We start from the raw sequence: 12290 nt of genomic DNA, 5'->3' as shown, positions 1-12290 counted from the left end.
AATTTATTATAGTCTAATACACTCTAAAGAATGACAAAGGTTAGAAGGATATATTTACGAAAGGCATCGTCAATTAAACTTAGAATAGGGTTTTATTTTTTAATAACTTCCTCTTTTATCAAAATATTTTCCATGCTCATTTTTTACTGCAAAGTGTTCCAATGGTTTTTAATTTTTTTTATTTTTGCACTTAAAAAATAATCATTAATTTGATAAGTACCTGTTTAGTTGATATTCAGAGTAAACTCTATTTGTGTTTCATTTGATTTATTACATCTATAATACTTTTGTACCAACAAATTTTTCACTTTCTTTGCTTTAAAGGAAAATTTTAAGATTTTATGATTCATCTTGAGTTTAACTGTGAAATTTTCATACCCGAGATAGCGATTTTTCGTCTTTTTTCTTTTAATGAATATTAAAAAACTTCCTCAAACAAACGCACGAAAAATTATTACAATTTTTGATGTAAACCTGTTTAAATGAAATGTTAATAAAATCCCGTATTGTGTCTAATTGTGACTATTTACACCTGTTTTATGGACCCTTCTTCCAATGGGTTTTTATGTTTTTGCTTTAGATAAAAACTGGATAATTTCCGAAGGTATCGTATAACACATTAAAAGAGCCTCGAATATTTGATATCTACCTGTCCTGTTTCATTGAAATGCATAATTAGTCTCATTTTTGTTCAATTTTGAACTCTTTATATCCACTATGGGGTGCCTTTTTCAAGCGGTATTTCATTATGTTTCTAGTTAGTAGTCTTTGTAAGTAAATAAAATCAGTTTTCGATATATTCCCGTTGAATTGTAATTTAATATCACCCATTTTACACTATTTTTCAGGTGAATGGTAAACTTCGTAAGGTGTCGTATCTAAAATTTTTAATATATACTTTTTTAATTGAAATTTATAATTTACACCATTTTGTGTCTAATTTTGGATTTTCACACCCTTTGTGGGGACCCTTGACCCAACGGTTTTTCATCTCTTTTACTTTAGGTGGAAATAATGCCATTCCTTAAAGTCTACCTGCACACAAAAATTTAATTTTACCTAATGATAGATACAACATTAAAATACACGAAAATAATATTCCCTTCCCGAAAACACCCGCCAATTTTTAATTAATATTTTAAATTAGATCGAATTTTAGCAGACGACAGAATGCACGAAAACCGCGGGAATTTGTATCTAGCCACCCTCTAGCCGCGTGACGTAGTCGGAGACAAATACGGCGGATTTTTTGATAGAGACGACTCAGACGAGGCTGTAATTCACTGTTCTCTTGTTATAATTTGGGAATGTACGGCACATTTAAGTATTAAAACTTAATAGTTATGGGTAATAACGTTGAGCCTTATCAATTTGAACCGGAAACTGACTCATCCAGTGACGAAGAAATTATAAATAGGGATTCGGGCGAAGAATCCGATGAGAGTGCCATGGATATAGAAAATAGAATGACGAATGTCAGAACATGGTAATTGGGTTTTTCAATTTCAATTTAGTTTGAATGAACTCAGCCTTAATTAGTGGGTAGGATTGCACTTTACGTGACCCATCCAACTAACAATGGTTTCTAGTTAATTGGACCATGAGGAGTCCGAAAAAAATAGTTTAAAAATTTAGTGCAATCCTACCAATTAGTGTATATTTGGAAGGTGTACCTGTCAAAATTGTGTTGTTCTGGGAAGCCCTGAAGAATGTATCTGCTGTTGTGAACAAGTAGCAGTTAAAAGAAAATCCAATGAAGGTGGGCACCTCTGTGTAACACAACATGTGGGCTTTTCTTTGAACTGTCTTGAAGAAGAAGTTTTAAAGACGGCTTACAACGCGTATGTAAGAGCGGACATGAGAAGATTTGGCGTGAATGATAGGAACATGATTACTGCCGAGTACGATGTTAGTTTTTATTGTTAAACTACCAGGTTAATTAGCTATTAATACGTTTTAGGAGACATCGTTACACAGCATACCGACAATTCGTCCGGTTTGTTTATCAACACTTGGGTAGACGCCAGAGGGTAATCATACCAGCTTGTGTTGTTAATAAGATAAGGGAAAGATTTCCTGCCCCAAACTTGATATACAAAGGATTTGTATATGTTTAAACCAGAAATTGAGTTTAAAATATTATTAGTCTTAACTTTCTAAGTCAAAAGTAAAAACTAAAATTTGTGATATTTAAAAACTAAAATACAAAATCTTATTTCTGATCTTCCAAGATAAACTAAAATATTGTTAAGTCTTAAAACTAAATTTATGATACTACATTGTTAAGTCATAAAATTAAATTTGTGATACTACTAACTCAAATTATTGCTCATTAAAAGTTCCTAAAAGTTATATGATTTGATGAATGAAATTAAAACATAGAGCAGGGAGCTCTTTAGTATTTTTTTATTTAGTAATATGAAAAGTGCATTAACTGCACTCAAATAACACAATAGACCTTTGGTCAACAATATTTTAAAAATTAAAAAATCCAGTGTCATCAGCCTTAATTTTGGAATCTAGAAACATGGTTTCTAATTAATTCAGCTTTAGGTGGTGGTGTGGTGTAAGTGTTTGATAAAGGAGGAGGCACAAGATTTGGTTGCATTTCTAGATTTAATCTAGCTTCTTCGTAAGATGGAAATTCATTTCTCCTTTCAAAAACTAATTCAATTAGTTGATCCACGTAATCTGTTAAAAATTATAATTAGAACTCTTTTTGACTGAGGACAAATATTGTACCATATGTGGCCTCTTCTTTGACTGCAGATACAATACAGCGCCCTTTCTTCGCTTTGGGAAATTTGGTTTTGTAGCGCAGTTCTCCATTGGCATTTTCTTTTTGACGTCTGAAACTGTTCTCATTGTTGTGCAAAGCCGCCAGAGCTAACCTGAAAAACCCATATAAGGAAATGATTGTTGTTAATTTAGACGTGAGATATACAGGGAGTTTCTGAAAGGTTTATCAGAAATTAAAAATATTCTATGACATTTTGCCCAAAAGAACACCCCCTTTAATTTCTGATTGACCTTTCAGAAACATCCCGTATACACGAGTTTAAAATAAAGTCCATTACCTTGACTGCATGCCTTCATAAAAGAAGTGTGTATTTTTTGGAGCCATTGTTAGTAATTGCGAATGGTATCCTTCAAGGCTACTCGTTTGACCATCGCTGGATATCATTTTGATATCATTGCAAAGCCTAGTATTTTTTACAATTTTTGACACTTGAATGTGCGCCATTGTACCTAAATTTTAGTTATTACATTTTAATTTTATAAAATTGACGGTTCATCGTAATTTGATAAGGGTAAAGCTTACCCTCTCTAATCCATTTTTTCTTTTTCGTCCCTTTCACTCGCGTTTCTTGATTCATTGGTGGGTGAACGCAATTTTTGAAAAATTCCAAATCATGGTCCGTGTGTTTATTTGATATGTGGTTAAGCAAGCTCAACCATTTGTCCTTTTTCTCTAGAGGTCTTCCTGGACTGCTACAAGCGCACCAATGAAGGTGATTTGTGAGACTTTGAGTCCATCTCTCAATTATTTGGCAATCATTGATCTTTGCAGCTTGGTTAAATTTCTTGGCAACGGCTTTAAAATGGTTAAATAAATACCATGGAATGATACTCATGTTTGAACTAAAACGTACCTTTAGAAATATGCCAAGCATCAAATTGATGAGCCACTTCAGGATAAGATTCTCTCAAGTATTTTCTGACTTGGATGTGACGATCAGTAATTAGGGTCTTTAGGTAAACTTCGTTACTGTCCAGTACCTTCATGCAACGCTTTAAACCCTCTAACTCCATGGCGGTGGAAGATGTAACTTCGTTACTCTACGTAATCAACCCAATTCAATATGATAAAAAACCATTATTTAAAAACCAAACGTGTTATTGTACCTGTACTAGCTGAAATGTTACTATTTCTCCAGTTTCTAAATCCATGAGGGTATAGGAGCCATATTTAGCACTATGGCCAGGACTGTCACAACGACCATCCCCTCCAAAAGTGTACCTTTCAGCCCTTGCTCTATAATAGCCAAGAAGAGCTTTTTCTTCTCTTTGCCAGCGAAGCATAATCGTAGGATGCAAGTAAAATTTCTGGATTTTGAAATAGGTCCGAGATGAAATAAATGGGATTTGGAGAAAGTTGAACATTCTTATGATGTTTGTTGAGTGACCACCAGAAAACAAGATTACTGCCGCTGAGATTAAATTTCCAAGTGGCATTTTTCCATGAGTTGGTTGGCTAAACCAAGTTCTCACATGACGATTGACACATCCAATTTCTATGGCAACCATTGTACCCAAAACCTGTTTAATTTTAGCTACTGTTGAACTAGAACAAACTAAGCAGGTTGCAAAAAGGCTCATCAGACAGCTCTCAAAAACTATAAACTTTCTTTCATTTTTCATGTCGTGACTGGGCAAATCTTCGTCAGATTCAGATCTGTAAAGTTTTCATTTGTTATTTCTATTCCGTTTAATTAAGAGAAAAAAAATACCCTGAAATATCAATGGGATTAAAAGATGGGTCCTCTTTCTCGTTATCTTGGAACTCTTCATTGCTGCTGTTATCATCATCATCACCAGTAAAAAGGATTTCTTTTCGTAAACCCACTATAGGCTCGTTAGATGTGTAAAGGTTGCACTGTGTCTCAGCGTTACTAGTTTTCTTAATCTCAGGTATATTTTCAGTTTGTACAGCTTTAAAGGTAAACGACATTATCAGAATATTTTTAATTTAAACCAAAAAAACATTTACTTCTGTCAGCTAAGATTTACCTTTGGTATTACTAGCAAATTTTGTCTGAGATAGTTTTGAACGATAATTTATTCTCGGGGTTTGACTACTTGCAGGTTTTGTTTTGGCTTCTACTTGTTTCTGTATGTATTTAAATGTAATATATAATATCTACACTTATACCTTTATCATGATTTTTATGTCTAAATTATTAACTCTCATCATTTTACACCATAATACCTTATTTGAAGAAGGTATGCCACTAGTTGAGGCCATAATTATTTCGTCAATATCAGGTTCGCTGGAATCAGCCTGCATTTCCTCGTTATTTATTTCCTGATCAAAAGTGCCTGAACCTGATTTAACTTTAATTAAGTCACTCACAACCTAGATGTAAAATAAAATATAATAGAAACCAAAAACGCATATTTCGAACTTCATAAATAGGCCTACCTCTCTTCTACGCCGTTTTAACGCAGCCACCCGTTTAGGTGCCAACTTTGGTTCATTGAACGAGAATATTGTTGGTACAGCATTGGGTTTTAATTTTGAATTTCGACTACCACTGTAACCAATTGAGGACAAAAATTCTTTTCTTCCACTTAGTTCAAAACAATCCAGTTGAAAATGCAAATGACATACACGCGAAGCCTTTGTAGGCGTGAAGTTTTTCCTTTTAATTTTAGCTAGCCACTGCTTTAAAAGATCCTTATTATGCAAAGGAAAACGATAAAAACTATTACCGGGGTTTGCGCTTGAAGATTTACACGAATAAGCACAACAATAGACCATTTTAGAAACAAAATAAATTAATAACCGCTAGCGAAACTTAACGCCTTCCTATGATCTACGCGTTATTATCCACGTCGCGCCGAAGCCCGAAACCCGTTTGTTTGTCGCCAACTACGTCACGGGCCCTGTTCGCTTGCGCATGCGCCGTTGGCTTTACGGAAACAAGAGACGGAGCTAGATGCTTTGCGTGAAAGTACCCTCCGGGAAAGGGGATAGTGCAGGTAGGCTTTAAGGTTTCGTATAACGCAGTAGCAAGAGCTTTGTATTTTTGATGTATACCTGTTTAATTTAAATATGAGTTTAAAATTGACTTACTACATCCGCTGTGGGGACCCTTTTTCCAACGGTTCTTTGTTATTTTCCTTGTGGATGAATAATAGTAATTAAACTTCGTAAGGTATGATGTCTAAAAGTTTTGATATATACCTTTTTAATTGAATTTTATAATTTACACCATTTTGTGTCTAATTTTGGATTTTAAGCCCTTTACGGGGACCTTTGAGCCAACGGTTTTTCATGTTTTTTGCTTTAGGTGAAAATAATGCGATTTTTCGAGATATCGTATAACGAAGTTGAAGTAGCTTCGTATTTTTGATATCTTCCTGTTTAATTGATATTTGTGATAAATAAAATTTTCTGTTTAAATTTGACTTACAACATCCGCTATGAGGACCTTTTTTAACGGTTTTTCATTATTTTTCTTTTGGTTGAATAATAGTAAACTTGATTAGGTGTCGTAACTAAGATTTTTGATATATAATGTACTATATATAAGGGCTGTGCGAGTCTTGATTTTTTGGTTTCGAGTCGAGCCTCCCGCCTCTCTCTTTTCGATTTTCAAGCTTCGAGCCGAGTCTCGAGTTTCTTATCCAGCATCGAGCCTTTAGCTGCATGTTGAAAATCTGGTTTCGGGCTTTTATCGTGCCTTAAATTTCTATGGCGAGCCTTAACGACTTTCAATTTTAGCTCTTAATTTTCAATGCTACTGTTTTATACATTTAATTACTTTTCTTAGGAAAGAACACTATTAAGTCGTAAATATAACAGTTATACTTTTTTTGACTATAAATACACTTGGATCCTATTATCACTTTTGTAATTCCCTATAAACAGAGAAAAGAAACACATGAAAATTGTTAATGAATTTTCCCATATTATATGTAAAAGTGACAAATTAAACATAAAATTGGATTTATTAATAATAATAATAATTTTAGAATACCTCAAAAAATCGAGCGGTTTTAAGTGTAATAGGAGATAGCTCGTGAAATTTTCGACGAAAAAATGTATAACCTTTATAACAAGGGTCCTCATAACGCCTATAAACAGTCAAAATTAAACACAAAAAGGGATTAATTCTCAATTTGAAAAATAGAGGTATATTTTTTTAGCCTATTTTAAGTACACCATTGGGCGTCTATTTAGTTAATCTAAAAACATATGAAAACCCTTTTAACAACGATCAGCATAACGGACGTAATTCTAAAATAGATTTCATATGGAATTATTTTAAATTTCAATTTAATATGTTTATATATTAAATTCGAGGCAATTTTCAGTGCGTCATACCTTAGGAGATTTAATAATTTTCAACAAAAAAATTTAAAAATCATGAAGAAAGGGTCCCAAAATCGAATGTAAAACCTCAACACCAAAAACATTTTCGATTGATTTTTAAGTCTAATGAATTTGGAAGATAGAAGAAATACCTGGCTTGATTAAGTGTGATATTCATCTAAAGCAAGACCACGAAAACCTGTAGGAAAAAAGGTCCCCATATCAAATGTAAAAACTAAAATAAAACACAAAGTGTGATTTATTCTCAATTTAGAAAAACCTCAGACCACTAATATAGGGACAGTCATCTTAATAGTAGGCTAGGTTAGATTAGAGCAACGCCTGATTGCAGCGCCGCGGTGGCGACTTTGGAATATTTCGAACTCTAGCTGATGCACGTACCTCTAAACAGTAGTAAACACGGTTATGTAGGCTGTAATTTAGGTCAGGTCTTGCCTCAATGAGCTCAAACTAATACGAGCCTCAAGGATGAACATTAGGATGAAATTAATCGAAGGAGGATTATAATTAAATAATTATATTAAGGTGAGTTAAAAGTTATTATTATTTTCAAATTTACGTAGATGTTGAACGAGTAATAAACATATTATGAAAGCTTCATGATGTGAAATTGAGATATATAGTTAAGCCTTGGCAAAAAATACATGACCCAGGGTACGATAATTTCACGCTTTCGACGCGAGGTGGCGGTTGCTACGCGTTGCCATATGTAAAATGGCGATTACCATTGAGTTTACTGTCCCTATATTAGTGGTCTGAGGAAAAACAGATGTATATCTGGATTACAATTCTTACGTAGTGCATTACTTGATAACTTAAGAAATTATCTAGATTAATAGAAACTTAAAAAAACATGAAAAATCTTTGGAACTAGGGTTGCCACTGCGGATTTAAAAAGCCAAAATTGAATTTTCTATTTATTTCAAAGAAAATTGTATATATCAAAAATGATAGGTAAATTTTAGTGCTTTGTACGACACCTTAATAAGAAATATAATGAAAAACCGTTAGAAAAGAGGTCCTAATACCGGATGAAGATAGTCAAAATGAAACTAAAAATTGTATGTATTGTAAATTTTAATTAAATAGGTAGATACCAAAAATTCAACGTACTTGCGATACCCTAAACCTTACGAAGCTCACGTATTTTAATCTAAAACAATTATGGAAAAACGTTAGAACGAGGGGCCACATAGCATATGTAAAAATTGAAAATTACATACAATATGGGATGAATTATACATTTCAATTATAAAGGTATATATCAAAATAGTTAATAATAGATAATTCTTTTAAATCGAACTTATTGTTTAGGTTTAAGTTGAACCTGGTCCTTGGTCACCCTCAAAACATCCCTCAACATCCCTCATTTTTATAATGGGCACCATTGTGTCAGCCTATTGTTCAATTCTGTGATTGCCTATACCTTTGATGGCTCATTTGACGTGCGATTGTAAGTTTCGATAGAAATGTATCCCTTAACATCTTCGGGTGGGACAACACTCTTAATTTGAAGCGGTTCCTCGGAATCCACATAAGCAATAAACTTCCTCATTAATAGTAATATTGTCAATTTTTCTTTCCCAATTTTGCATAATTTCGATCATTGACTCCAGGAAGTAATGTTTGTTGAGTAATTTCATCAGAGAGCTCAACATCTCCATTTCGAATTTTAAGAATTTTCATCAAACGCAAAAAAACTTCCTTGAAGTCATTAAGAAAAAGGGTCCCAAAATCGAATTTAAAAACTCACACCAAAAACATATTGGATTGATTTTTAAGTCTAATGAATTAGGAAGATGCGAAAAAAATACGTATTTTGTATGTATATGTATTATTATGTATAATCTTCATCTAAAGCAAAGACCACAAAAAGCTGTAGGAAGTGAAATCCCCACATCGAACGTAAAAATTCAAATAAAACACAAAACGAGATATATTCTCTATTACAAATAAATGAATCTCTGATTACGATTATAATTTATAATTATTTAATACGTTATCAAGACTCATCGAAACTAAAAAACATGAAAAACCAGGTATATATCAAAAGTATGAGGTTAATTTTTGTGCGTTGTGCGATACCTTAGGAATATGACTAATTTGAATCAAAAACAACGGTTATGGAAAACCGTTCCCGAACATAAATTTGTGGCTGTTAATAAGGTGTAAACTATAGCTGTTTTTAGAATAGTTGGCTGAACCTTCTCTGAACCAGTGAACCTAGACTACATTTGACTGCAGACTCATCCCGCAAATTATTTAGCCAAAAAATCGATCTGAATTTTTCTGCTAAAGTTGATAAAGAGCTGCACTACAGCTGCTAGTTCAGCTTAACTGACTTAAATCTAGCTGCAAAAGTTTTAAGTAGCCATATAGCTGCAGGTATTAAAATACTGTAAATTGAATGTTTCTTTGGACCATTTTCAAGTTATCGCTGTTAGATGGTTGGAAAAGCTTTGCAAATAAGTCAAATTGATGATACTACAACATGACTGAAATCAAACTGTAATGGTAGCCCATGATGTGATATGCCTTAATATAGATGTACTCAAGCTTAGAAGAAAGGAGTTTGCAAATCTCATTGACTGGAATATAACATCAAATACATCTGTAAGCAGCCCTTAAAATAAGATGCTGTATCTTAAAAACAGACTTTATGAAGCTGTGCTAAATTTCTGCACGTAATATCTGTCAGCCAATTAAAATGATCGGTATAGGGGCAAAAATAGGTTAAATTACATAAAGTTTTATAATTAAAGCTTATCGCTATAAACACACTTCTATGTGATCTTGCGTCTTTTCGTTTACATGAGGGCCCTGAAAGGGATAGAACAACTATAACGGTGCTTCCAATGGGGCTTCAGTGATTAGCTGTAAGTGAGTTGCAAAAGGGCTGTAAGTAGACTGCAGTTTGGGTGGAGATACCTGTCAGTGGTCTTTAACCGCTTTGGTTTATTGCATGTTTAAGTGCACTTGTACCAACGTGTATTACTTAATGTAATTCATTGTTACATGGAATACTTGTACCAACGTGTATTACTTAATGTAATTTATTGTTACATGGAATACTGCAGTGCCCTAAGAATCCTGCAGAACAGACAAGTTTTCATTACATTCATTCATCCCATCTTAACCGGGCACTGAGTTTATAGTAAGGATTATTCTCCTTAAAGGGAGGGTGAAGTGGAAAATCAAGTGATTTTTAATCGATTCTTCTTCTAATTATAAGACCAGTCTGCATAGTGAAACATTTAGAAAATACCTCCGAATGATTTTAAAATTCAAATTAGGTTCCGATTTTAAGAATAATTTGAAGTATCCCCCTCCGACCAATCGCGTAACGGCCTGCCTTTTTGTTAACAAAATTCTCGTGGCACGCTCCGTGTCTCGCGCCACGATTGTCACATCGCGCGCAAATTTTATCAAATCTCGCGATAAATTTCATTCGACACGGAGCGTGCCACGAGAATTTTATTAATAAAAAGGCAGGACGTTACGCGATTGGTCGGAGGGGAATTACTTCTAATTATTCTTAAAATCGGAACCTAATTTGAATTTTAAAATCATTCGGTGATATTTCCTGAATGTTTCACTGTGCAGACTGATCTTATAATTAGAAGAAGAATCGATAAAAAATCACTTGATTTTCCACACCACCCTCCCTTTAAGTGAACTGGCAGTAGAAAGAGCTTCGGGGTGTTACACCTTATTAGAATGCTATCATAGGTGCTGTTTGAACGTTTAAACTTTAATTCTGATATCAGAATAGTAAATTTTTCATTCTCATTCTAGAACATTTAAACTTTACCTCTATTATTAGAAAATTAACAGAATATGGTTTAAAGACGGAAAATTAACGAGATATAGTTTAAAATCGGTACATTTCTGAATCATATTCTGAAAGCAGAACATTAGTTAAAGGGTCTGACAGTAGAACATAACGGTTCCATGTCTAATTCCAGAACATAGTTGGTTTAATCTAGCTTTATGGACAAACCATTTATGGTTAACTTTGACTGAATCGATTTTCAAACCATAATACACCTAAATTTAAACTATTACTGGTATGATGTTTTAGTTTAAACCATGAAGAGACCATTTTTAGACCTCTAGTTTCTACAGTGTGTAGCGAACTGAAAGTGAGCTGGAGCGATCATTAAGTAGAAAAGTAAATCATATTATAAATTTATGTTAAGAAACTGTATAAATTGTACAATATATACATTGTACAGACTTTCCATTAAGGTATTGTAGAAAACAGTAGAATCACAATTCAAACGCCTTTACAAGATTTTCTGAAAACTTTAATAGAAAATTAGCAAAAATCGAATAGAAAGTTGTGGAAAATAAGTTAAAATAAATTATAAAATTTCTATAAAATATGCTTATAGAATATTAACATAACACTTACAGAAAAACGCATGGTTTCTCTATATAAAATCTATAAAATGAAGATATAGAAAGTTTATAGATAAGTCTATAGATATATCAATTGGAATAGAGCCCCTTACGCACTACACTCTATTGAATTTTATATATTTTTATGGAAATTTCATAGAACATTTTCGTACGGGCAATAGTCAGTGAGTGGGCTTCAACTGGACTACAATTAGCAGAGGCAGCGCTGACCCCGATTATGCTATATTTTAGCCAGCTGGTTACCGAGTGCAGTTTTTTTATATATATTGGATTCATTGCTGCACTATTACTGCCTGATAGCCCAAGCGCAGCGAAGAAGAAAATTATTCTGGTTTTTTTTTGGTAAGGCTCGTATCCTCTTTGCAAGCCCACATTTGACTGGTGTAAATATTACTTCCACTTTTGTGCATAAAAAAAATATAAAATAATTGGAGTTTTATTTTTACTTTTACTTTGGCCCGTTTTGGGTATAGAAAAATAAGATTGAATTGCATTATCAATGCGATTGTCAGTTCACGTAAGTACTTTTAATAAGTGATAATAGGATTCAAGCGTATTTATAGTCAAAAAAGTCTATCTGTTATATTTACGACATAATAGTGTTCTTTCCTAAGGAAAGTAATTGAATGTATAAAACAGTAGCACTGAAAATTAAGAGCTAAAATTGAAAGTCGTTAAGGCTCGCCATAGAAATTTAAGGCGCGATAAAAGCCCGAAACCAGATTTTGAACATGTAGCTCGAAAACCA

At 33.3% G+C, this 12290-nt stretch overlaps 1 protein-coding gene across 1 annotated transcript; it reads right to left on the bottom strand.

The window, feature by feature from the left end:
- Nucleotides 1-2397: 2397 nt before the first annotated feature.
- LOC149588715 (uncharacterized) lies at nt 2398-5544 on the bottom strand. The gene is made up of 10 exons (XM_089862157.1): nt 5204-5544; nt 4991-5137; nt 4792-4891; nt 4512-4713; nt 3907-4456; nt 3654-3840; nt 3323-3595; nt 3078-3249; nt 2743-2891; nt 2398-2691 (listed from the first exon to the last, which is right to left on the bottom strand). Exons 1-10 carry the CDS (start codon nt 5540-5542, stop codon nt 2507-2509), a joined length of 2304 nt encoding a protein of 767 aa, XP_089718283.1. The 5' UTR covers nt 5543-5544; the 3' UTR covers nt 2398-2506.
- Between the last annotated feature and the right edge of the window lie 6746 nt (nt 5545-12290).

The sequence above is a fragment of the Phalangium opilio genome, unplaced genomic scaffold (assembly GCF_054372755.1).
Source record: "Phalangium opilio isolate 3A_F unplaced genomic scaffold, DU_Popi_V2 ptg000537l_1, whole genome shotgun sequence".
NCBI classification, from domain to species: Eukaryota; Metazoa; Arthropoda; class Arachnida; order Opiliones; family Phalangiidae; genus Phalangium; species Phalangium opilio.
Note: the sequence above shows the minus strand (reverse complement) of the source record. Positions and strands in the feature narration are given on the sequence as shown.

Bases quoted from the DNA above. Each gene is read 5' to 3' on its own strand.
- LOC149588715 (XM_089862157.1), bottom strand. From the start codon at position 5,542: ATGGTCTATTGTTGTGCTTATTCGTGTAAATCTTCAAGCGCAAACCCC. The intron at 4,892-4,990 runs GTATTATGGTGT...AAATACATACAG, and splicing joins GCATACCTTCTTCAAATAAG to AAACAAGTAGAAGCCAAAAC. The intron at 3,841-3,906 runs GTACAATAACAC...TTGATTACGTAG, and splicing joins TAACATTTCAGCTAGTACAG to AGTAACGAAGTTACATCTTC.